The sequence below is a fragment of the Cupressus sempervirens genome, chromosome 10, assembly GCF_028749045.1.
Source record: "Cupressus sempervirens isolate cs-2001-9-10 chromosome 10, ASM2874904v1, whole genome shotgun sequence".
NCBI lineage: Eukaryota > Viridiplantae > Streptophyta > Pinopsida > Cupressales > Cupressaceae > Cupressus > Cupressus sempervirens.
In genome coordinates, this window is record NC_143127.1 from 487,495,097 (window position 1) to 487,519,197 (window position 24,101).

At 34.8% G+C, this 24,101-nt stretch overlaps 1 protein-coding gene across 2 annotated transcripts in view; it reads right to left on the reverse strand.

Annotated features, from left to right (window-relative positions):
• Positions 1-9,093: 9,093 nt before the first annotated feature.
• The window catches only part of LOC149534793 (uncharacterized), a 318,498-nt gene continuing 303,490 nt past the window's right edge, over positions 9,094-24,101 (reverse strand). For both annotated transcript variants that reach the window (XM_089805050.1, XM_089805051.1), the window contains exon 19: positions 9,094-9,632. In XM_089805050.1, coding sequence (XP_089661176.1) covers positions 9,493-9,632 — 140 coding nt within the window. In that variant the 3' untranslated portion in view covers positions 9,094-9,492. The remainder of the gene's footprint in view (positions 9,633-24,101) is intronic.

A 24,101-nucleotide genomic window follows, 5' to 3' on the forward strand; every position in this document is an offset into this window, starting at 1 on the left:
CATCATCTTCTTATAGTGTGCCTCTAGAAGCTATGATGGCTAGCATTACATCCTTCATGCTCTTGTCATATTCTTCAATGTCTTCTCCTTCTTACATTCTCATGTCATCACACTTTCTGCTTAGGATATCGTCTTTAGCCTTTTGGACGTGCTTATCTCCTACATAGACAATCTTAAACCTTTCCTAAATCTCATATGACGTCTCCAAATCTTCTACATTGACATATTTGACATATGATAGAGTGCTCACAGGCGCATCCATTGTAGTCCTGTGAATATCTCTCCCCTTCACTTGGTTTGCACTGAGTGGAGCAACATCTTCACAATATTTGGTCTCTATGTGACTCCAATATGTATCTCCAAGAGATTTCAGATGAAAACTCATCTTTCTGCACCATAGGTTGTAGTTTAGTTTTGAGAACTTTGGTACTTCTCTTTTCAACATTTTGATCTTTTAACTTGAGTTGTCAAATTCCTTTCTTCAAAGGAGGGGATTGAATAAGTATATTGTAGATAACTTTAAATTCATTCACCTTTCCTTCACACCATTTTTCTATTAGTGATGACTATAACTCAACAAGTTGGGATTAAGCAAAAATAATTAAGACAAATGTAGCATCCCATAACACAAGTATTTATCTCATGGAAACCTGACTAGGGTGAGAACCATGGTGTGTGAGACAATTCTCACAAAGTTTACACTCTCCTAAAGTGTGCCTCATGAAAAATTTATCTCTATTAAAATATTACAAGGACATTGTCAGGTGCTACCTGGTTAAGGAGTTTAGTGCATACATGTGAGAGTCTTGCACTATTAAGAGAAGCCTGGTTAAAGGACTTTGAAGCACAAACTAATGTGTCACCCTCTTTAGGGGATTTAGTTCAAAGAACTTGTTGGAAGTCCACCTTTAATGGTATTTGTTGTTGTAGTGGTCAGAGAACAATAGAAAGAGTGGTCTAAAAAATATAGTTACTATACTTAGGTTAATATAGATCACTTTGGATGCTCCTCAGACCCATCTACAACTCCTAGCTCTACAATTCAAACACAATCGCTATGTGCCTTGCTCTGTTGGCTACTGCACACTCAGTCACTATGTTGCATGACACACTTGCTCTCATTAACACACTTCACCTTCACCCTTTACACTTATCTCTTCCTCTTCTTCTTTTCTTCGAGATTACACTTAGATAAACTTGCTAGCATCTTTCTTACCACTCTACAACCTGGTTTTTTTAAAAAAATTGGAAGTCTTTTATATGATCCCTACACATTCTATTGTAAACCCTAATATGATAATTCAAAATTTGAATTCTCCAACCTATGTCTAGCTTGTACTCCTATCTCTGTCTTGCGTCGTTCTTGTTAGAGGTACCTTGTATGAGTAGAAGTCACAAATGTTCTATAACTTCAATAGCTTTCTCTACTGGAAATAATCCAAATTTGAATTCTTCCATCTGCTCTTGATGTGATAGGACCAATTCTATTAAATGCAATGTTAGATGTGATCCACCTACTTTGGACGTGGTAGTCACATGTATCTTACCTCTACACTTTATCTATGACTAAACCTTTCTTCATGTTGACCAGTATATGTCCATATGTACTTAACATGATGTCCTCAAAGTGTGATTTCTCCTTTCATTGCATTTGTTTGGTTTGTCCTTATTTCTCCAGTAACACTTGTGAGTTGCAATCACACTCATGTGCTCACAAAGCTTCATCAGTCATGACTTCATATTGGTCAATGTTTTGTCTTGACCTTGACATCAATCACACCTATATCATAATTGATTACACCAATACCTTCACTAGTCTAGTCTCTTAGACTTTTGACAATTATGCCAACAATCCCCATCTTTAAAAAAATAGATAATCATTTTTAAAAATAAATATAGATTAATCTTAAGAAACTAAACTAACATTTATTTTTTAGTGAACATTATTTGATGTTATATTGAGTATTATTTTATTTTTATCAAGCCTATGTTTTTATTTTAAAAAATATAATTGAATATAAGAACAAAACAAAAATATTTTGTATTAGTTATAGTGTACTATATTGTATACCTTTACCACTATTTATTCTATATTAAAAATAATATTAAAAGATATCATTAAAAAAAAAAAAAACTTAAAAAATAAAGGGACTAAATATTGTTTTTTAAAATAAAGAATTTAGACCAATCAACCCAAGTCAATTGAGACCCATGTCCAACAATATCACATGCACATGAGCTTTATTTTTGACAAAAGCAACATCTTAGTCAAATTTTGCCTAAGATCCACATTCTTTTCCTTTCAAGGTGTCATTTTTGAACAAGTGGATAGTGTTGCCATGGGTTCCCCACTCTATCATATTATTGCTAATCTTTACATGGAGCACTTTGAAGAGGTTGTCCTTAACTCTTTCCCACTAAAACCAAGTTGGTGGAAAAGATATGTTGATGATACTATCGTATGTTGGCCACATGGCATTGACAAACTTGAGGAATTTCATCCCCACTTGAACAATATTGCTCCTTCTATCTCTTTCACCAAGGATGTTGAGTCTGATAACCAACTCCCCTTCCTAGATGTGTTACTTATCAAGGAATCTAATGGTTCCCTTGGGCGGAAGGTCTTCCGTAAAGCTACTCACACTAACCTATACCTCCACTCTTCTTTGCACTACCACCCTTGTCAAAAATTTGGTGTCCTTAGGACTTTGACTCTGAGGGCCTTTCACATACGTGATGATGATAACTTAGACCAAGAGTCAGAGCATTTATGCAAGGTCTTTATTTTGAATGGGTACTCGAACAAGAAAGTCTTAAAGGCCCTCAAGCAAACTAAGCTATTCTTTTATTCCAAAACCCTCATCCTCCTTCTGTGCCACCCTTCCTTTTGTTAATTGCATTTCACACAAGATCTCCAAGATTCTCACTAAGAAAGGCTTGACACACACTTTCAAACCGGTCTCTACATTAAAGCATTGCATTCCTCATCTTAAAGACTCCAAGGATGCCCTTCTAGAATATGAAGTCTACAAGATTGAATGCTCATGCAGTGCTCCATATATCAGAGAAATTGGTAGAGCTTTCAAAACCATATTCAAAGAGCATGGTGCTGACATAAAACATGTTAGAATTCTCAAGTTAGCCCTAGCAGAGCATTCTTCCACTACCAAGCACCATGTGTGCCTAGAGAATGCTCAAATCTTATTCAAAGAAGAGAATCTTTTCAAGCTCAAAATTAAAGAGACCATAGCCATTAGCAACCACCCTTCAAACCTCAATCGAGATGAAGGGTGGACCCTTAGTCATTCCTGGCAACCCCTTTTATCTTTCGTGAGAAATCGTCCCTTTCACCCTTAAACACCCCCCCTCCCCTGTGTGGAGCTCACCAAAAATTACCCATGTTTGTCCTACCGATCTTGCATTTAGTTTCATCCCCCCCCTCCCCCCTTGTGTTCCCTCCCTTTCCTCTTGTTTCAATTCAGCTAGCCTTTTATTCTCCTCTTCTTGTCCTCGGTTGCTCATTTGAGTTCTTTAGTTTATTTCAAGATTGAGATTCCTTTTGTTCCTTGAGCCTTTGATTTGTTTTTAATTTTTTCCTCTAATTTGTCTTACACACACACACACACACACACACACACACATGTATATATCTAAGTATCTATCTATATATCTATCTATACATATACATATACATAGATATATACATTTACATATATATGTGTGTGTGTGTGTGTGTGTGTGTGTGTGTCAGTGGTCAATTAGTCTTACTTTCTATTTTTATATATAGGCATATAGGCAAATATATATTTAGTCACTTGTGTGTTTGTATATATATATATGGTTGTATATATGTCGTTATATATTAGGGTTATGGTTATTTATATATACATATATAGAGCATCTTATTGCTATTATATAAAAATGGGCTTTTGATCTCTTTTCTTTTATTGTCTTCATTTTATTTCTTCTTTACTTTTTAGTTATATTGTTTCCTTTTATATTTAGGTGGGTGTTTCTAGATTTTTAGAGCTTTGGGAGTTGTTTGACTTGTGGTATTTTTCTCTTGCCTAGTCTTCTTTTTATTATATATATATATATATATATATATATATATATATATATATATATATATATATATATATATATATATATATATATATATATATATATATATATTGCCTAGTCTTCTTTTTATTATATATATATATATATATATATATAGTTGATCTTCTCCTTTTCTTTAACTAGTTCTCTAGTGTCTTTCTTTACTCGTGTTCCTTTTGATACTTCTCCCTCTTTTACTTTTATGTGTCATTCAAAATTTAGTTGTCCTTTAGATCTAGTTTCTTTAACCTTTATGTCTCCTCCTCCCTCCTTGTCCTTGATCCTTGAGCCTTGGGTCTTTTCCCTTCTTTTAAACCCCCATTACCCCCTCCATGGTCTACAATCTATATTTTTACTCATCCTTCAACTCTCTTTTGTCCTAATGATGGATCATAGAGTGTGATTCGAAACGTTGACAGAAAAAAAACTACAACACAATCTCTTCTAGAAACTATTGCTATAAAAAAATCAACATCACTAGAATAGTCTCAATGAGAGCTATACAATGACACCATTTTTGACCAAATTTGAGTTAGTCAAATTTTTGCCTTTACACAAGGCCTAGGTCCAAGTTTCATTACACTTTGACTGATGATAACTTGAATTTATGGTTTATCATTAAAGTAAAATAAAGAGTATTTGAATCATCTTGACAAGTACTCCACAATGATGCCACTTTCTCCCCCATAGAAGATGATAAATTTTTTGACCTTGTTTGCAACACCCCGCCAAGGGATCCAAAAGAATTAACCTACTATATTCTAATCCATTAATATTCAAATTAATAATTTAATAATAAAATCATTAATAGATAATAACAAGTTATATTAAAAATCTTATTAATTTGAATATTAATGGATTAGAATATAGTAGGTTAATTCTTTTGGATCCCTTGGTGGGGTGTTACATTGTTAGGACCTACCCTTAAGTTTGACCATAAGTTTTTCTAGCCATAAGTTGAGAAAATGTACTCATGTTAAGCCCATTCAAGTTGTGTTGGGTTGATTTCAACAAGGTCTTTGACTTGGCACCATTTTTGAGAGATTTTGGGACACTTCAATTTTTAGTGAGAGATCCAATTGGATTACTTTTAGTGTAGAAGACGTTTTAAAACAACTCACTCAATTGTTCATTGTGAACTTGAGAAAAATGTTTTGTATGCTTCTTGGTGGGAAGGGGCTTTGATCCAACATTATACTGTAACAAATAAATCTAAGACTTAGAGAAGCTTCTTAGTATTGGTAGCTATGGAATCTCAAGTTCATGGTTTGTTTCAACTTGCTATGGTTTTTGTTGATGGGTTTGGGAGGGACAATCCTCCCAATTCTACTATGGATGTCCTAGTTTTTTTATGGCCAATTCATCTCGAATTGATTCTATTGGAGAGAGGGTTGTTTCTGGAGATTGTGTTGGTGTTGCATCTCATTATTCTCCTAGCTCTATTTCCTAGTTGGTTTCTAGGTCTATTCCTAGCCTCTCAAAAGGTGTTGCTAGCTTTCCAAATTAGGACGTTGGAATTCTAGCACTTGATTCACTAGCTTGGAAAGAAGAAGGTGCTAAGGTAGAAGATGGTTGGACTATAGTGGAAGGGAAAAATTTCTAAAAAGCTTAACCCTTATTTGATATGACCCTTCCTCCTCACAAGAGCAAGAGCAAAAGTAAATTCTAATAATGCCCATTTGTGGGCGTTTTAGTTAGGGTCTTCTTTGGCCCCTTCTTTTTCTCTTGGTGTTAGGATTTAAAGAGATAGAAATAACAATTACATGCAAATATATCCAATATCATAAAATAATAAATCACATAAAAGAGAACACGAGACACAAAGATTTAACATGGTTCACCCAATCCCTGGGCTATGTCTACCAAAAAATAAGTCTAATATTTTATTATTGAGTGATTACAACCTAATTATAATCTGTAATCCCTTACAACTCAATACTGCCACAAGAAGCTATTATCACATCACACTCTATGAAATCCCTAACCCTAAGCCATTTTATACAAGATTTTTGCCACTTACAAAATTAGGGTTAGAATAATTGAAACATGTCTACCTACAAGAAAAACCCCAATAAAATAGCCCCCAATTTATTTTTTACAAGGGCTATTTCCCACGAGTGTATTGGGGGTTTTTGCCCCCAAAACTTGTCGAGAAATTATGACGTGTACAGTACTTCCCTGATTAGTCACCGCAAACTAACACATGGATGCTTGCTGGCTTTTTCAAGTAGCATTTGCTCCAAGTCGTAGGAGTCTACTGTTAATACCCTTTTCTTATTTTGAGATTCATTCTTTATTGAGCGCTTTCAAGTTATATCTTTTGCAACCATTTAGTGAAAGAGTTTTGGTTCCTTTAAAAGCCTTTCTGCTCTAATAAAAAAGATATGGATCACATTTTTTTCTCTTACATCTTAATGATAGATCATAGAGTGTTATTTGAACAATTGATGAAAAAATTCTTACAAAATCAAATTCAATAGAAAAGTTAGGATACCTTATGAATTGAGGCAATCTACTCACTTTAAATAATAAAGATGTTAATTTATTTTAATTTCCCCCCCTCTATATGAGTAACAATATTTGGCTACATATTTATAAAAAGTATTCCATTGAAAATTGAGAGATGAATATGTAACATCTTTCATTCTATAATTTTTGTATTTTGTGCCATGAGACATAGTAATAGATTGACCAAGGTGAGTGTGTGTGTGTGGTTGCTTGGATTAACATATACTATAAATATTTGATCGCATTCAAATGGTTATATCTTCACAAAATCAAGCATCCTTTAGAAGACAAATAAATGTAAATTAACAAAAGATAAACTAAAAGAAACTTATGATATGAATATTAGGATTTAACTGTGTGATTTTGAGTCAAACTCATTGACCCATGTTACATGAGTATTCAACATGAATCCATCTCTCATGAGAATAAATGGAACACTTAGCACTCATTGGATCTAGGTGATGCTCACAAGGGTGAAGCACCGGGACTTCCCGGGAGGTCACCCATCCCAGTACTACTCCAGCCTGAGCGTGCTTAACTACAGAGTTTCTTCCCTAGTTAAACCCACAAATGGGGTTGAAAGCTTTGGGTTTAACTAGGGAGGAAACTCTGTAGTTAAGCACACTCAAGCTGGAGTAGTACTGGGATGGGTGACCTCCCGGGAAGTCCCCGTGCTTCACCCCTGTGAGCATCACCTGGATCCAATGAGTGCTAAGTGTTCCATTTATTCTCATGAGAGATGGATTGATGTTGAATCACTACTCATGTAACATGGGTCAATGAGTTTGACTCAAAATCACACAGTTAAATCCCCATATTCATATCATAATTTGACTTGCTGTGGAAATTATCTCCTACTTAAAAGAAACTTAACAAGTTCATCAATTTTTTTGAATCAAATATATTAACCTATAACAAGCAAACAACATGAAGGTGACAAGTACAACATAAATGATAGCATAATACATAGTAGCAACGTCTACACATGCTTAAATGTATAGAAGCTTGAATACATAGTCTACCTAAAGTTTGAGGTGGATGAGTCTCCTATCTAAGCCAACTTTCTCTTCATCAATACTAAAGCTTTTGTTCTAATACTCCCTTTCGTGGATGTTTTGATGATTGGTGGTTTACTAGTTTTGACATTGTTCTATTCATCTTTCTCTTAGATTTTCATATCAAGGTGAGCCCCTTTTCAATTGAGGTAGATTGGGATGTTGAAACTACTGGGAAAATCTACAATTAGAGTGTTATTATTCGCAAGCAAAGCTTTGACAACCTTCCTTATATCATGGTGCTTAAGTTTGTTTGTAATGATGTGTTTTGGTTGTCTTGTTGGGGTTCTATTATGACCTTTGTTGTATGGCCTTTCCAGACCTTTTTTCTTACTTCACATTATCTCTTCAAGGTTTCTCTACTTACTATGTGCCTTTAGTGATCGATTGCTTTACAAACTTGTGTTTTTTTGTACCATTGCTCTCCTAATAACCTATTGGCTAAGACTTTGAAAAGACCGACCTTTTTCTCTGACTACATTATTAATCAAAAACAAAAATGTTTGGTTATAAAATTTATGCAATAAATTAAAGTTGATCCAAACATTAAATCTAATCAAATTAATAATAAAAAAGTGTAATGACCATACAACAATCACTAACATGATGTATAATATCCACCAAACAAACTTACCTCTGTGCAAACTAACAAATACATTTTTTATTCATTAGATATTAACATTATATGTGTTCATTGGTCACCCCATTTTACATCAAATTTATTATAATTGGAGGGTAATACTTTCCTTACAAATTACAATCTTCAAAGATTCACAAAATACTTCCATTATTAGTTTAAATACAAACAAATTATTTTAATCTAAAAACAACTTTTCAAATATATGCTCCCTTTTTTTTTATAAATTTAGTTTTTAAAGGTAATTTTTATATGATACAAAATTTCTACTATTAGTAGATTTGGTTGTCAAAAGTAGTTTAACATGAAGATCGAATAAATAGCAAGTTTTATTTAAAAAGAACTAATAAAATTTGCTCTCAAACATTTTCTATAATAAAATAACATGATCTTATTGTTGAGTGGATTTCTAATTCTATTTAATTGAGTGAAATTTGATTGAGTTGGATAAATGATTCATCTTAAACAATTCTTACAATAGAATAAGATGCTCTTTTTGTTATTGTTAATAAATTCCTAGTTCTTTTCAATCACATGAGATGGCCAAGGGGTAGTTGCAATCATACTTTAATTGAATTTATTAAAAAAATAAAAATATAAATATAAACAATTCACCTTTTCATGACAAGGATGATATTTGACTAATTATTTTGTAATGAAAATTGTAGCTAAACTATTTAGAATCAACACTATGGATAAACATACAATGAAATTTTTATAGAACGCCAAGTTATTTAATATTCATTATAAAGTTTTATCGACTATTATGTTAAAAGAACTTCATCGTGCTTTAAAGAAACTCAATATTTAGCTGTCTTCATTTACTTTTACATTGTTTAATTATTTTCTTCCGGTCAACAAAGAAAACAAGGTAGTAGTCTACTAGAAGCGACTAAACGCTATTGTCTTTTAATCAATACCATCAATGTAGCCGGGTATTAATGTTTCAAAAACAAATAGTGTTGGGTCTCCCAAAATGATAAGATCTGATGTAAGATACAGTTCTCGTACGATGAAAATTGAATATCAAAGCATCAAAGAAACTATAATCCTCGGGTTAGAAACACCATCAAAACGAATTTAATCAATAATTGAGCCTGAATTCCATTTAACTTTCAAAGCTTGGCACAATTCAATCAATCACCTAATTTCTTTTCTAACACGATCGTTGCGCTCACAAATGAAAGCTTATTTCCAGTAAGGAGACAATTTATGAAAAATTGGCCTCAGATTAAGGTATGCTTCCTTATATGTGGCAAACAAATCATTATACACCTGAGAAGCTTCCTTACATGGATAATAAGTTTGTCGAATTCTCAGCCAATCGCCTATAAACAGAAAATGATCAGTAAGATCTCTAACTTAATAGCAACCTGAAATATGAAAAAGTGTATAAAATCACATTTACTAACTATTATTACACAGAAAATTCTAACAAGATTCAATGAGTTGAAGTTTATGATATTAGACATCAATCTTCCATAACATGTCAATTTAGTAAACATGACAACCTCCAGATATTAAACACAAAAGAATACAGGCCCAAAAAGCATGGTGATGAGAAAGCAAACCATTCACATTTGCGGTGCTTAAGACAAGACATCATGATGATACACACAAAACTCCATTCAAGTCATTTGTGATGAACAAAATAATCTCTTCCCCTCCTAAACTTTAGTAAGTTATGTACCACCTAAAATATCACAGAGTAGACCACCGTATGGAATCTCTGTAGCCACTTGAGAAAATTCAAAAAAGTAAACAGAAGCATTTTGAGAGGTGATGCTAACCTAAATGATGCATAGAAATCTCCTATATATTTCCTAGTTTAGAAAACATTCATCATGATTATTTTCTCATATGTATGGCAAATGGATAAAACCATTTTAAGAATTATGTCTGATTTTATATATTACAGAAGCAGCTTCAGAATCATTCTAGTCCTTCACAGAATGCATACATGTACAAGAACATAAAATTAGAAAGAGACGCAAGAAGCTAAATTGAAGATGAAAGCTCTGGTTTAAAGAAAGTATGGAAAGTCAAGAGGCCTCTATATCGGTATTGGATTATTATTTTTGGTTAACTTTTGGGTATCCGGATTATTAAACATCCCTAGCTTAGAAAGCCAACAACAGGGAACAACAGACAAAAGACAGACTAAGACTTTCATCAACACTTCATACAACAGTGCAACAGGATATTACGAAGCAGAAGATAAAACAAATGAAAATCATAATTTAATTATTAATCAATGCATGTAAGCTAAATTTTCATAAAGAATGGTGCACATGGGATTTTGCAGCTGAGTAGCAGAGCAGAGGCGAAAGGTGAAATGGGAATCTGAGCACAAGCTTGAATATGAATGATCAATGGGTACCATAAAGATAATTAGGTTAATACCACAATTGGGAGGTCCTATTGTTGTCACAAAAGCTTGCACCCTTGCCTAAAGCTTTTACCTAAAGGCAACTTTGTGAAACATGGAAACAATCTCCAAATTGTACGACTTGAACTGTGAGATTGAGTCTCCAGAGAAGGCTGGCTTCCTTACTATCAGGGTGCACCTAACTACTCTTTGAGAGGAAAAGGAGAAGGAATGCATGAAAAAAAAACTACCTAATCTAGTCCAAAGAGGGTGATACACCGAAATAGCTTGTTCAACCCTATTTCTGCCTAACAATGCACTATTCATCAACATATTCTCAAGATACACTGATTCAACCTTTGTTTCAATCCAACAACCACAAACAAATTAGAAACCAAATGAAATGCTACAAGGAAGGAGCTTCACTCTATAACATTCTAGACAAAATAGATACTGTTATGCAAATTGAAGAATATAAAACAAAACATCAACAAAGGCAAGGAAGTTGTGCACTTATATCGAAGGGAGAATGAGGTAAGACAAAGAATATATTCAATCATAGACAAGGAAATTACAGTAATAGAGCATAGAATGCTTACTGCTATAGAATCAGAAAAAAGGCCGACCTTGAGAAGGGTTACAAAATTTGCTTTTATAGTGCAAGCATAACTCAGATAGCTTCTACCCTAAGGCAAAGCTCAACAACGACATTTAAGGTTGTAGAGAACAATCATTGCAAGTCTGAAGAAATATCTAATCCTGGTACACATTCAGATGTAGGAAAATCATACATTTCACCAAAAGGATAGCCTTGAGAAGACAAGAACGACGGTAATTAATGCCTAAACCAAGTAGATGGATAACTAGACAATGATGGAGTACCCGATCAATTAATAGGCATGGAGATCACTCAGGAGTGATTGTGGACAATCAAGAGGATCAGATCTACCATTAAAAAACTATTCTCCTTCATTATCAACTCGCTAAGTCAAAAAATCAGCAAGTCAAGGGAAGTCAAGACTCAAGTTTCACCACATGGACCAATCATATTTTATCCTTTTGCCACCTGGCCACTCTTCTATCTTTCATGTTTGACCTCTGACTATAATTGATCGTGGCCTTGCAACTCTTTTCCTTCATTAGCTGTTTACTCCTGCGAAACGGTGACCAAACCATATCGCTGCTTCACAGCTTCCCTTTAACATTTTCCCTTAATTGCCATGACCTTGCGACTACATGGTTTTAACCCTTCGTGCCATTGCCACAATTTAGGCTAACAACCTTCTAACCGTGTGACGATGCGAGATCAATGAATTGCCTTGGTCGCATCCTCGCAGTCTGAAACCGACATATCATAAAATGCTTGCGACCCTGCGAATATGAGCTTAACTGTCTATTGGATGTATTACCATAGCATCACAACTTGAAACTTAACCTTGCCACTTAACCATGTGATGATGCATCTCCAATGACTATCACTGCTTTGCAGCTGGATTCCTTAACTGGCCATAAACCCTAGTGATCATGCGATTAAGGTGTTCGCAGCCTCGCATCCCAAACCATGGTTTATCATTCTAACCTTGCGATGGAGCGAACGAAGGCACTTCGCACCATCACAACCTTGACCTAGAGTTACACATTTAACCTTGCGAACATGCGAACAAAGGTATTTGTAGTGTCACACCATTAACCCCAGTTCCAGCCTGACTCCTCGCGACCATGCGAAATTGACTGGGCATGTTGACCGTCGCAACATCGCAATTTAAAACGCTGAAGCACTATCAATTGACTGTCATTAATTGAATAGATTTGCTTCATCTGATGAATGATATTATACCCTTGCGATGATGCGAGCATTAGAAGCCTTTGAATCTGGTCCACACAGACACGTGGCAGACTATCGTATCCCCGCATTGGCTAAAGATCTTGTATGTTGAGAATGTGGGAAAATGCTAACCCTTGATCAACACCCAATAGACGGCTGCAGGAGAACTAGAAACCTTTGATAAAAATAGTACAATCGGCCAATAGAAAACATCCACCTAGCAAAAATTTTGATAGACTCCTCAACTTTGCAGCCTACGCCATGAAATCGGACCCACGACTCCAGGTGGCAATAAGGCGTTTACCCAGGTTCATTAAACATCCAGTACCTTCATAATGCACGCATATGCTGGCCCTTGATCTTGGAGAATTTGATGGTTGAGATGAACACTGAAATATCATCCTGCTCTCACAATGTCGCAACTTAGGACTCTAAAGCATGTCGATAAATTGCATTGATTGAAAGAAATAGTCTTCATCCGATAAGTGAATCTATACCTTCGCAACAATGCAATGAAGAAAACCCAGTGGACCTGGCCCACACGAACACGTGGCAGACTGTTGTATCCCTGCTTTGGTTAAACATTGAGCAGCTCCGGAAAGCACACGTACGCCAACCCTTGATCCTCTGAGATCCGATGGTCAAGGTCACACTGTAAAACTGCATATGCTTTTACTGTCTACCAGATTCAAGTTGCGAGGCTGCACCAATTGAACATCTAACCCTTATAGCCCAATTGCGACCTTAACTCCGATTGATTGATTTGAACATGTGAACATTCGAACAAGAGCATTCGCAACATCGTGACATTAAACATGGTTTAGCTGTAAACCCCTGTGATGATGCGAATGAAGGCTTCTTGTCACCTCGTAGCCCTAACCCTGAGTTAATCTTTTAACCCTGAGACCATGCAAACAAGAGAAAAACGCAACCTCGCCACACTAACCATGATTTAGCCCGAAACCCCTGTGACTAAGCGATCCAGAGTCTGTCGCAACTTCGCGACTTGAAATATGAAGCACAACCTGTGATGATGCGAATGAAGGCTTCTTGTCACCTCGTAGTCCTAACCCTAAGTTAATCTTTTAACCCTATGACCATGCAAACAAGAGAAAAACACAACCTCGCCACACTAACCATGATTTAGCCTGAAACCCCTGTGACTAAGCGATCCAGAGTCTGTCGCAGCTTCGCGACTTGAAATATGAAGCACACTTTGATGGAAGAGAATCAAATGAATCGATTAGTCTTTATACGACATGAAAAAGTCATCCTTGCGACGTTGCGACAAGGAACTGAGATGCACTGGCCCACCTGACACGTGTCACACAGGCATTTCCCTACTTTGGTTAAAGTCCAGACATCTTGAAAATGTGTGAATATGCTAAGCGTTGATCTACCTTCATCCAGTGGCTAAGAACTGGTTGACCTTTTGACTTGAAGCTCATTTGCAAATACTACCTTGCGATCATGCGACAAGAATGAAACACCTTGCCACTTAAGATTAGATGCTAGCATGAAATGCTGCGAAGTTGCACTGACTAAAGATTTAACCGTTTCGCACCTTCATGGCTTATTTGAGTGTTAAATGCTAATAGCCTGTGACTAGGTGATGAAGGATAATTGCACGGTCGCAACTTGGATGGTTCATAAGATATAATCATGAAAATTATGAAAGGTTAGACTTAGTGATATAAAGGATCAAGGCATTTGTCATGTTCCCTTTCTAGTGACATAACTTCAACAAGGGGATTTGCCTATCATCGACTCTCGTAGGCAAATGATTTTGGAAAGAGAGTCATTTTATTTCCAGATGATTACATTTTTACTCTCGGAGAATAATAATTCAGTAAGTGGGGCCTACTTGTTCTAATATTAAATTAAGGTTGTACTCTAACTTTATAAAGTTATTTATTTAATTTTATAAAGTTTAATAATAAAAGTACATTATAAAAGATAGTTCCGGAAAACTTCCAGTAACTTCTCAACAAGGTGAATAAATAGAGGACATGAGGCACCCATTTGGACAAGGAGTTTTGTGGATTCGATTTCTATTCCATTTGGAGCAATTTGTAGTCATCTGGTCTGCAAATTCTCGAGTTATCTTTGGGAACGAAAACTCCCATTGATAAGCAATTTTGAGGGTGTGAGATATCATTCAAATTATTGCGAATTTGGAAGTGATATCACAGTTACTTCATCTGGACAGAGATCTGCGGCCTAAGGCCGATTTGTGACCATTAAGGAATCAGTTAGAAGGAGTTGTCTGTTGCAGGTTTGGAGGAATTAAAGGTAGCGCATCATTGATCAAGCAATTCTCTAGACAGGGCCGGAAGTCATTACCCGGACTTACCCATTCTCAAACAGACTCAGTTCAAGCATAATGGAGGGGCGATTTATTCTTAGCCGGCAATAGAAGAGTGACCAATTTGTGGAGGAAGATCGAAGCTCTTATGGGTATCGATTCACCCTAAGATTGGACGCAACCCGAAACCAGGGTCGGGCTAAGAAAGTTAAGAATATATACGCGGACTGTGTTTTTTTTTATGGCCGTTCATTTACAGAAATCGAAGGCAGAGAAAATATGTTTGAATACAATTTAATGCCAGGCAGGTCCAAGTTCGAGCCCTGATCCAAAGGAGGTCATTCATATCAATTACCACCTGTTGAAATTTGATTCTCCATGAAGGCGTATCATCCCTGCTGGCGATCTGATTGGAAGCGATCAAATGTGGGACTATGGTTGCAAATAAATCCGCACAGGAGAATCGAAAGAACTAAACATATGGCATGCAACCCAGCATAATTGTACCCGGAGGACGCAGATCCGTCGGCAGTTACAACTGGAAGCTCAGAAGATCAGGAAATCAGTCTTCCTTCTACAGGCATAATAGGGGCGGTCTTTTTAGGCGGGTTAATATATGAAACGACATTAGCACATTCAGACCGGGACCATCCAAAACCATTAATAAACTTTGAACCGCTGGATTACAGACAGACAAGCAATCATAAACTTTCAGGTTTGGGAAATTGTTTCATTGTACAAAAAAACTAAGTATGGGTACTAATTATCTTTATTTTCAATAAAGTTTATCACAGTTCTGAGTATCAGTACATTGTTGTAACCACCCATAAGGTAAATCTAAGATTTAACAGTTTCATAATAATATTTTATAGCTCAGAATTAGATTTTTATTGGCCTTTATGGTAAAGAGTCATTTCAGCATTATGTATTTGTTAGGCTTACGTGGCAATTTCAAATTGAAATAGTCAATTGACCGCTAGACATGTTTGCTATTTTAAAATTCAAAATTTTGGCAGCAGGGGAAAAATGGCTAACACCTATCATAACAATGAGTAGCGTAGAGGGACAAAGAGTAGAATTGATCTATGGAGGGAGTAGCAGAGACTTCGAAAAATGGTGCAATGAAATTGAAAGGGAGGCTTCAATGCATAAATTCAGAAAGGTTAATAATGGGTGGAAATCTTATGGAAACTACTTGTCCTATATTTTGTCACCACAAAATGTAGGTAACAGCACAAAACTTTTCAACTTAGTTTTGCATTTCTCTTAGTTCAGTTCATTATTTAATTGGTTAGTATTGATCAACCAATTTGCCCCCAATTGCTAAAATGATTCCACTTACTAAAGTTTTCGTCAAGTCTTTTTAGTTATTCAGTTTATTGAGCATATGTTTGGTTTTTGAAGCCTTCAACATCATTTTTCTCATTTTTGATTGTGTTTGTTGGCTTTTGGTACTTTTGGTTTTCCTTTTGATTTCGTCTATCTTAGGGCTTAATCGGAGTTGGCAATCAAAAGATATGACCATTTTAATGCCCCAAAAGTGGAATTTCTAGGTGTAAGTGCACGAATTAAAATATGATGTTATATTTTGAAATTGACATTCACATTTTGAAAAATATAACATAAATTCCCTTTAAGTTATGTTTTTGAGTTACTTTATCATTTTAAATTTTCACTTAAAATAACAATAGAGCACTTTATGTTATATTTTTAAGTTAGAGTTGCTTTGCAATTGTTCACTTAAGTGACTTTATTAACTATATAGTTTGATTTAATTTTTGAATTTTAATTCAAACATCTTAGTAAATATTACTTTTCGAATCATATTTGCACATTATATATTTATCTATATAGTGTAAATATTATGTATGACCCATTTAGGTAATATTTCATCAAAAATTAAATTGACATGTGCTTAATTCATCACTTAAGTTGTGCATAGCATGTTTAGAAGCACATTCACATGAAAATATGTAATTGCCTCTAGAAACTACGATTTTGAACAAAAAAACAATTTGAAAATAGATAAAACATGTAAATACATGTGTTTTTAAAAATGCAATGACTCTCCAAGAGTGAAACATGCATATTTAAGTGTTTTCAAAACATGTAGTGATCCCCCCAAAGGTGCAATTTTGCACTAAAGGTCATTTTAGAACATATTATGAAATATGTAATGCACCTCAAAAAAGTGCAATTCTGCACTTGGTCTTCTATTTCATGTTTTACTTGGACTCTATTACACGTTTTTAAAACATGCATTTGTACTCAAAAAGTGCAATTTGAATAAGGAAACTCTATTACATGTTTTTAAAAAGTGCAATCTCCTCCCAAAGGTGTGATTTGCCTTGAAATACATGCATACACCCTCATAGAACCCAAAATCGAAGATTCAAGTGCAAAAATCTTGATGTTTTCTTCCTCCAAGAACACATTTTTCATCTAAAATGCTTATATCTGCCCATATAATGGCTTGAAATCCATCACAAGGGAGGTGTTTTTGAGTTTTAATGCATATACATGCATTTTGGGGTTATGATTTTGCATATCCAAGACAAAAAAGACTCAAGACTTTTACATTTTTGAGCAACGTTTTTGTTTCAAACGCCAATTTTTGAGGCAATTTTTATCGTGTTTTGGCTCAAAAGGAAGTTGTTTTGAGGTTTTGATCCATATATTTGCTATTGAAGCACGCATTTTTGCCTTTAGAGGTAAAAAAATGTTTTATTTCATGCTCTCTATCAATCACGTTTTTACTAAAAATGCCCAGAAAATTGGATTTTTCATTCAATGTTTTACATTTGGAATCATGTATGGGCATTTAGGGAAGTCGTGTTTGCATTCACATGTCAAAAAAATCAATTTATATGCATTTATGAACCATGCTTTTGCAAAAACAGCTCAGAATTTTGCATGAAAAGGGCACATTTTTGTTAAAAGCACTCAAAAAATGACATTTCCAACCCATAAGTTTGTATCAATAGGGGTTGTTTTTGAGTTTTAATGTATGCTATTGCCTTTGGAGACCATATTTTTGACACTCTCATGTCAAATTTGACCTTTCATTGCTCATTAATATTTGTTGAATGCAAGTATGGAAGAAGTCAAACTATTGTTTGAGAATCTGGATTGGAGAAGAATCAGTCTTCAAAGTTTATGAATCTTGCTATTTTGGCTCTTTGATCTCCAAGTAAGTGAACATTTTCAAACTTGCTCATCAATTCATGCTTATCTTGCTATTTTCATGCATATTTTAACTTGAAGTTGCACAGTTGTTCATATATATGCCAAAATAGTGCATTTTTCCTTTAAAAATGACGAAAACTCTCATTTTCATACTTTAGGATTTTTCCCAAACTCCAAATTCAAATTTTCACTTTAAAGAATCTTGCCTCTTAGCATGTTTGGATCTAAAAAACACTCAAAAACTGACATTTCCAGCCCATACTTTTATATCAATAGGGGTTGTTTTTGAGTTTTAATGCATGCTATTGCCTTTGGAGACCACATTTTGGACATTCTTGTGTCAAATTCGACCTTTCATTGATCATTAATATTTGTTGAATGCAAGTATGGAAGAAGTCAAATTATTGTTTGAGAATCCGGATTGGAGGAGAATTGGTCTTCAAAGTTTATAAATCTTGCTATTTTGGCTCTTTGATCTCCAGGCAACTGAACATTTTCAACTTGCTCATCAATTCATGCTTATCTTGCTATTTTCATGCATATTTTAACTTGAAGTTGCACAGTTGTTCATATATATCCCAGAATAGTGCATTTTTCCTTTAAAAATGACGAAAACTCTCATTTTCATACTTTAGGATTCTTCCCAAACTCCAAATTCAAATTTTCACTTTAAAGAAACTTGCCTCTTAGCATGTTTCAGTCTAAAACCAAAAGTACATGTTTCTTTTGTGCTTGTTTTCGTTGTTTGTTTACTTGCTTTCTCGTTTTTCTTCTTCTGGAAGATATTGCAAGTTCTTTCCCAAGAACTTGAGCACGTTTCACTTCATCCCACCTTCCACTTCTTCGTAAGTTCTTTCCCAAGATCTTATTGTCTTTTCTGAGATTACAAGTCCTTGTTGTCTTTTTTCAGTTACATTGACTAGCATTGCCTAGTGCTCTTAGGGAGGCCACTCAACTTTGAGACCATACTTTGTAGGTATTTTTTCCTCAACACTATGCTTTTGGATCAGCGTGTCACCTATTGTTTTGCATTTTGTCACCACCAAATGTAAGTAACAATACAAAAAAAATTCAAACTAGTTTCGCCTTTCTCTAAGTTAAATTTGTTTTCCAATTGTTTAATGTTGATTGATTAATCTACTCTAGTTCACATAGCAAATTTTTTATAGAAGGCTTTCATCAAGTAATTTTTTTTTTCCTATTTGTCGAGCCTATGTTTGATTTTTGAGGCCTTCATCATCATTTTCTTTGTTTTTGAGTGTGTTTCTTGGTTTTTAGTCTTTTGGTTTTCCTCAAGTCATTGTTTTCAGTTTTCCCTTCAATTTGATTTAACTTAGAGCTTAATCAAAGTTGTCAGTCAAAAGATAATGACCATTTCAGCACCCTAAAAGTGGACCTTTTTGATGCAACTGCACGAATTAAAAATATTATGTTATATTTTTAATTTGACATTCACTTTTTGAAAAATATAACTTAAATTCACTTTATGTTATGTTTTTAAGTTACTTTATCATTTAAATTTTCACTTAAAGTAATTTCAGTGCACTTTATGTTATATTTTTAAGTTGAGTTTACTTTTTGATTTTTCACTTAAGTGACTATATTAACTAACTAGTTCAATTTATTTTTTGATATTTTAATCAATTGCTCTGGTAAACATTACTTATTAATTGATATTTACACATTATATTGTTAATATGATAATGCAAATATAATTTATGTCCCACTTAAGTAATATTTTCTCAAAATTAAATTGACATGTACTTAAATGGATAACTTAAATGTGCAATTACATCTAAAAGTGGACCTATTTTATACTATTGCATGTAAAACTCAACTTAAAAGTGGACATTTTTGATGCTATTGCATGTAAACTCACTTCAATATGTAATGACATCAAAAAGTTGAGCTACATATGTTATATGCATATGCACCAAAAAGGTGAGCTTTTCCCTTGAGTTGCATATGCATGTAATCTAACCATGTCTTTACACCAGAAAGTTGTGTTTTGCACCAAAAACATGTAATTGCACCTCCAAAAACTGTTTTTGGGCAAAAAAAAATTTTTTAAAAACATGCATATGCACCTAAAAGGTGTGTTTTTGCCTTGGAAGAGCCCATTACATGTTTTTAAAACATGTAATAGCCTCTAAAAGGTGTGTTTTGCTTCATGTAGTATTTTTAATATATGTATACACCTCAAAAAGCTGTGTTTTGCTCTCAAACACATGCTTTTGATCTTCCAAAACTCGTTTTTCAAAAAACTTCATGCATTTGGGCCCCAAGAACACATTTTTGGTGATTTTGCTTGGATTCTTTCATAAAATTTCTTCAAATCTTCTCCTTTAGGGTTGTTTTTGCAAATCTAAGTGTTTCCAAGCATTAAATATTAAGATTTCATGCTAAAAACATTATTTTTTACTCCATTCAAGGGCACATTTTGGCAAAAAAATGGCTAGTATTTGTCATTTTAGCTCACGTTTTTGTTTGGAGAAGAGGCATTTTGGCATTTTCATCCATTTGCATTACACCAAGGATCACGATTTTGCATTTGAATGTGAAAAACAGCAAATGTAATGTACTTCGAGATCCAGGTTTTTCCCCAAAAACATCTCTTGAACATGCATTTGCTAAAAACATTGGATGTTTGAGGGATTCTAGGGCACTTTTTTTTGGCATTGTGCATCAAAAACACCTCATTTGCCGTCCCTTGTGAATTTCTCTTGCAAAGTTTGAAAAAATCTAAATTTGTTGGAGAATTTTTCAATATTAAAGTTTTTCCCTCCTTCATTTTTGGCACATAATCATCATGTAAGTGGACATTTTCCTTCTTGCTAATTAATTTTTTCTTATCTTGCTGATTTTATGCATGTTTTAGCTTGATGATTTACACTTGTTGATTTTGTTGCCATGGAAAGTTTATTTTTCCTTCAAAAATGATAAAATGATTCATTTTCATGTTTTTGGTTTTTTCCCAAACTCATAATTCGAAATTGCATATTGAAGTGTTGTGTTTGTTGACATGTTTGAGTCATTTGCAAAAGGTACGTTCTTCTTTTGAAGTTTATTTTGGTGTTTTGTGTGTTTGCTTTCATTTTTTCTTCAGTTTTGGAGAAGTTGCAAGTTCTTTCTCAAGAACTTGGTCATGTTTCACTTCACTCCACTTTCCATTTCATGCAAGAGCATCATCACGTTCCATTTCCATCTTTCCATGCCACAACACTTTCATCTCATTCTTCAAATGGGATTACATGTTTTTCATCTCATTCATCATCCACACGTACGTGTAACTTCATTTTCCATTTCCATTTTCACTCATCTCACTTTCTGCATCCACTCACACGACGTGATTGCATGAAAAGTCTTACGTGTAATTACATCTCTAAAACTCGTTTTTGACTTAAAGTCACTTTTTGAAAGGTCAAAAACGTCATATGCATATTTTCCCATGTACTTTGACTTCACTTTTCCACAAAGATGACTATAAAGTTCATTTCACCTCAAGCTACATCATCCTTCCATATGCACTTACACCTCCATGAGCAAATACATGTTATTCCACTTCCCATGTCATTGCACACTTTGCATCTCATCCGTTATCTGCACTTACATATAAGTTCATTCTCCATCTGCATCTGCATGTCATCTCACTTTCCATCCATTATTACATGTTGCATTTACATGTAATCCATTTTCCATGCAATAGCGTCTTGAAAACATAAGTGACATTTTGAAAGTCAAGAGTCTTCATTCGCACGCATTCCCATGTGTTCCATCTTCACACATATACATCTTCCATTTCCATCTTCATAATTTTCCACTCAACCTTCCATTTTCACTTACTGCATATGTATGATGTCTCTTTTTGAAATTATCTTATTGGATTTACAAAGTATCTAATCCATACTCGAACCTTTGTTGCTGATCAAGAATCAACTTTTATGATGATTTCCTCTGATGATGTGTTTATGTTTTGAGATTTTTGTGTTGTAGCACAAGCGCAAGAGATGCCGTCACTATCTAAATCTAACGACAAAATGAAATACCAGTTTGATAAAAAGTTGGCTCATGCAACTCTATCTCAGACTTTCAAGTCACATCCATTCTTGACAACATGTTAGACACAAAGATCAAACACGTGGACAAGACTGATTTTCTACGGAGAATAAAAGCTCCTATTGGTCATGAGATGAAACATATTTAGAGAAGTCATATTCACTTGGTATCTACATTTCCCATGGCTGCCATAGAACCTGAGTTTGTTCTTAGATGTGCAAAGCATTTTAGCTCAAAGTCAAAGACGATCAAAGATCTTGATGGCAGAGTTATTATTAGTCTTGATTCAAAAGTTATCAAACAAATTCTCAAAGTGCCACATGATACAGAATGTGTAGATCTGACCAAATAATCATCTTTGGAAATATGAAATGAGAAAAAGGGAGATTATCAAAAGTCTAATTTCTCGAAATGACCAAAGACCATTCACAAGTCTAATTTCAAGCAGGAGTACAAAGATCTTATCATTCTTCTTAGCAGGGTTTGTGGTCTTAAAGATTCCACTAATTTTGAACCATGGATGTACAACTCCATCTTCCAGATCATGGAGAATAAAGAACATATCTTTTGGGGAGAATTGACTAGCACTGCACTCTATCAACAGTTGCTCAATGTAGGAACTTTAGTGCCTTTCTACATGAATTCTATAATATTTCCGTTATAAAATAAATCATTAATTAAACTATTGTTAATGGGCCATTTGATTTAATATATCCCAGACCCATTTTTATTTGTTTCCATAGTTTGTGTCACTGTCGGCTATCTTTCTACACCCTCAGAAAGTTTTCTCTGATGGGTATTTAAGCACGACTTGTAGGTAGTCTTTAGGTATGCAATTGGGATTATTTCTTTGTATTGTGAATTTCTATTGGAGTTCTCTGTTGTTCGCCATTTTGGAAGTGAAAGACCTTCCTTATTTGGTTTGTTTGGTTTCGGTGGGATTCAACCCTCACCCTATTCCGTCGCCTATAACACTTTGCTCAAATCTAGCAAGTTGGAGCATCATCTTTTGGCAATTAATAATTGAAGGGTGTTTGTGTTTGGATCTCTATTCTTGTTTAGTATTGTCTAATGAATTCAGAATTAGTAGTTTAAGGTGCAGATCAAAATCATTCTTGTCCATACCTCCTCCATCTCTCACAACACTCTGCCTTACTCACCATACAGCCTCTAAGCTAAGTCGTACCTTCCCCCACCCAACCGTATGGCCTCCATATACCCAATCGTACGACCTCCATAGGCTTACTATACGGACCCATAGTTCCTACCGTACGACCACCCTGCAAATCACTTTCACTTTACCGTACAACCTTGCATAATCTCTTCCACCATATGCTATTTTTGGTATCCATAATTACACCATACGGCCTGCACCATATGACCTTTAGCCTAGTCCGTATACTCCTAACATCCGTACAAGCATTCCAATGGCAACATATCAATTTTTAGGGGAGTTGTAGGTACAGGTCATCATAGTGGTATTAGAGCTTCGATCCTACTAGCCTGTGGACAGTGAATGGGAGTTTATAGCCGGAAGAGAAGAAGAACCCATTCCATTGATATAATGGCCATCGAACCAGAACCCACAACTGCCGAACTCGTGGCACTACTGAGAGAACTTGCGAAGAATCAAGCATAGATCAATGATACTCAATGACTCATTGAAGAGACTCAAAAAATTGACAGATAATAAAATATCTGGAGAACAAAATGGTCACAACACAGACTCAGGGTCAAGTAAAGAAAACCCTCATCCAGCACACTTTCGAGCTTCCATGCCATCTTTTCTCCCATGGACAGACACCACTAGGAGGGAAGCAGCCAACCTTTGAAGAATTGTAAGAACAACTAAGAGAAAACTGGAAGAATGCAAATTTTGAGGAAGATATATCCTACAAAGATTATGCAGATTTGAGAATGAGATATTCGAGAGGTGGAAATAGAGGATATTTTAATGATGATCTCAGAAGGAAGCTGAGTAAAGTAAATTTATCTCCATTTCATGGATTCGGATCCATATTTGCGCAAGCATGGATAATGAAGGCTGATTCTTACTT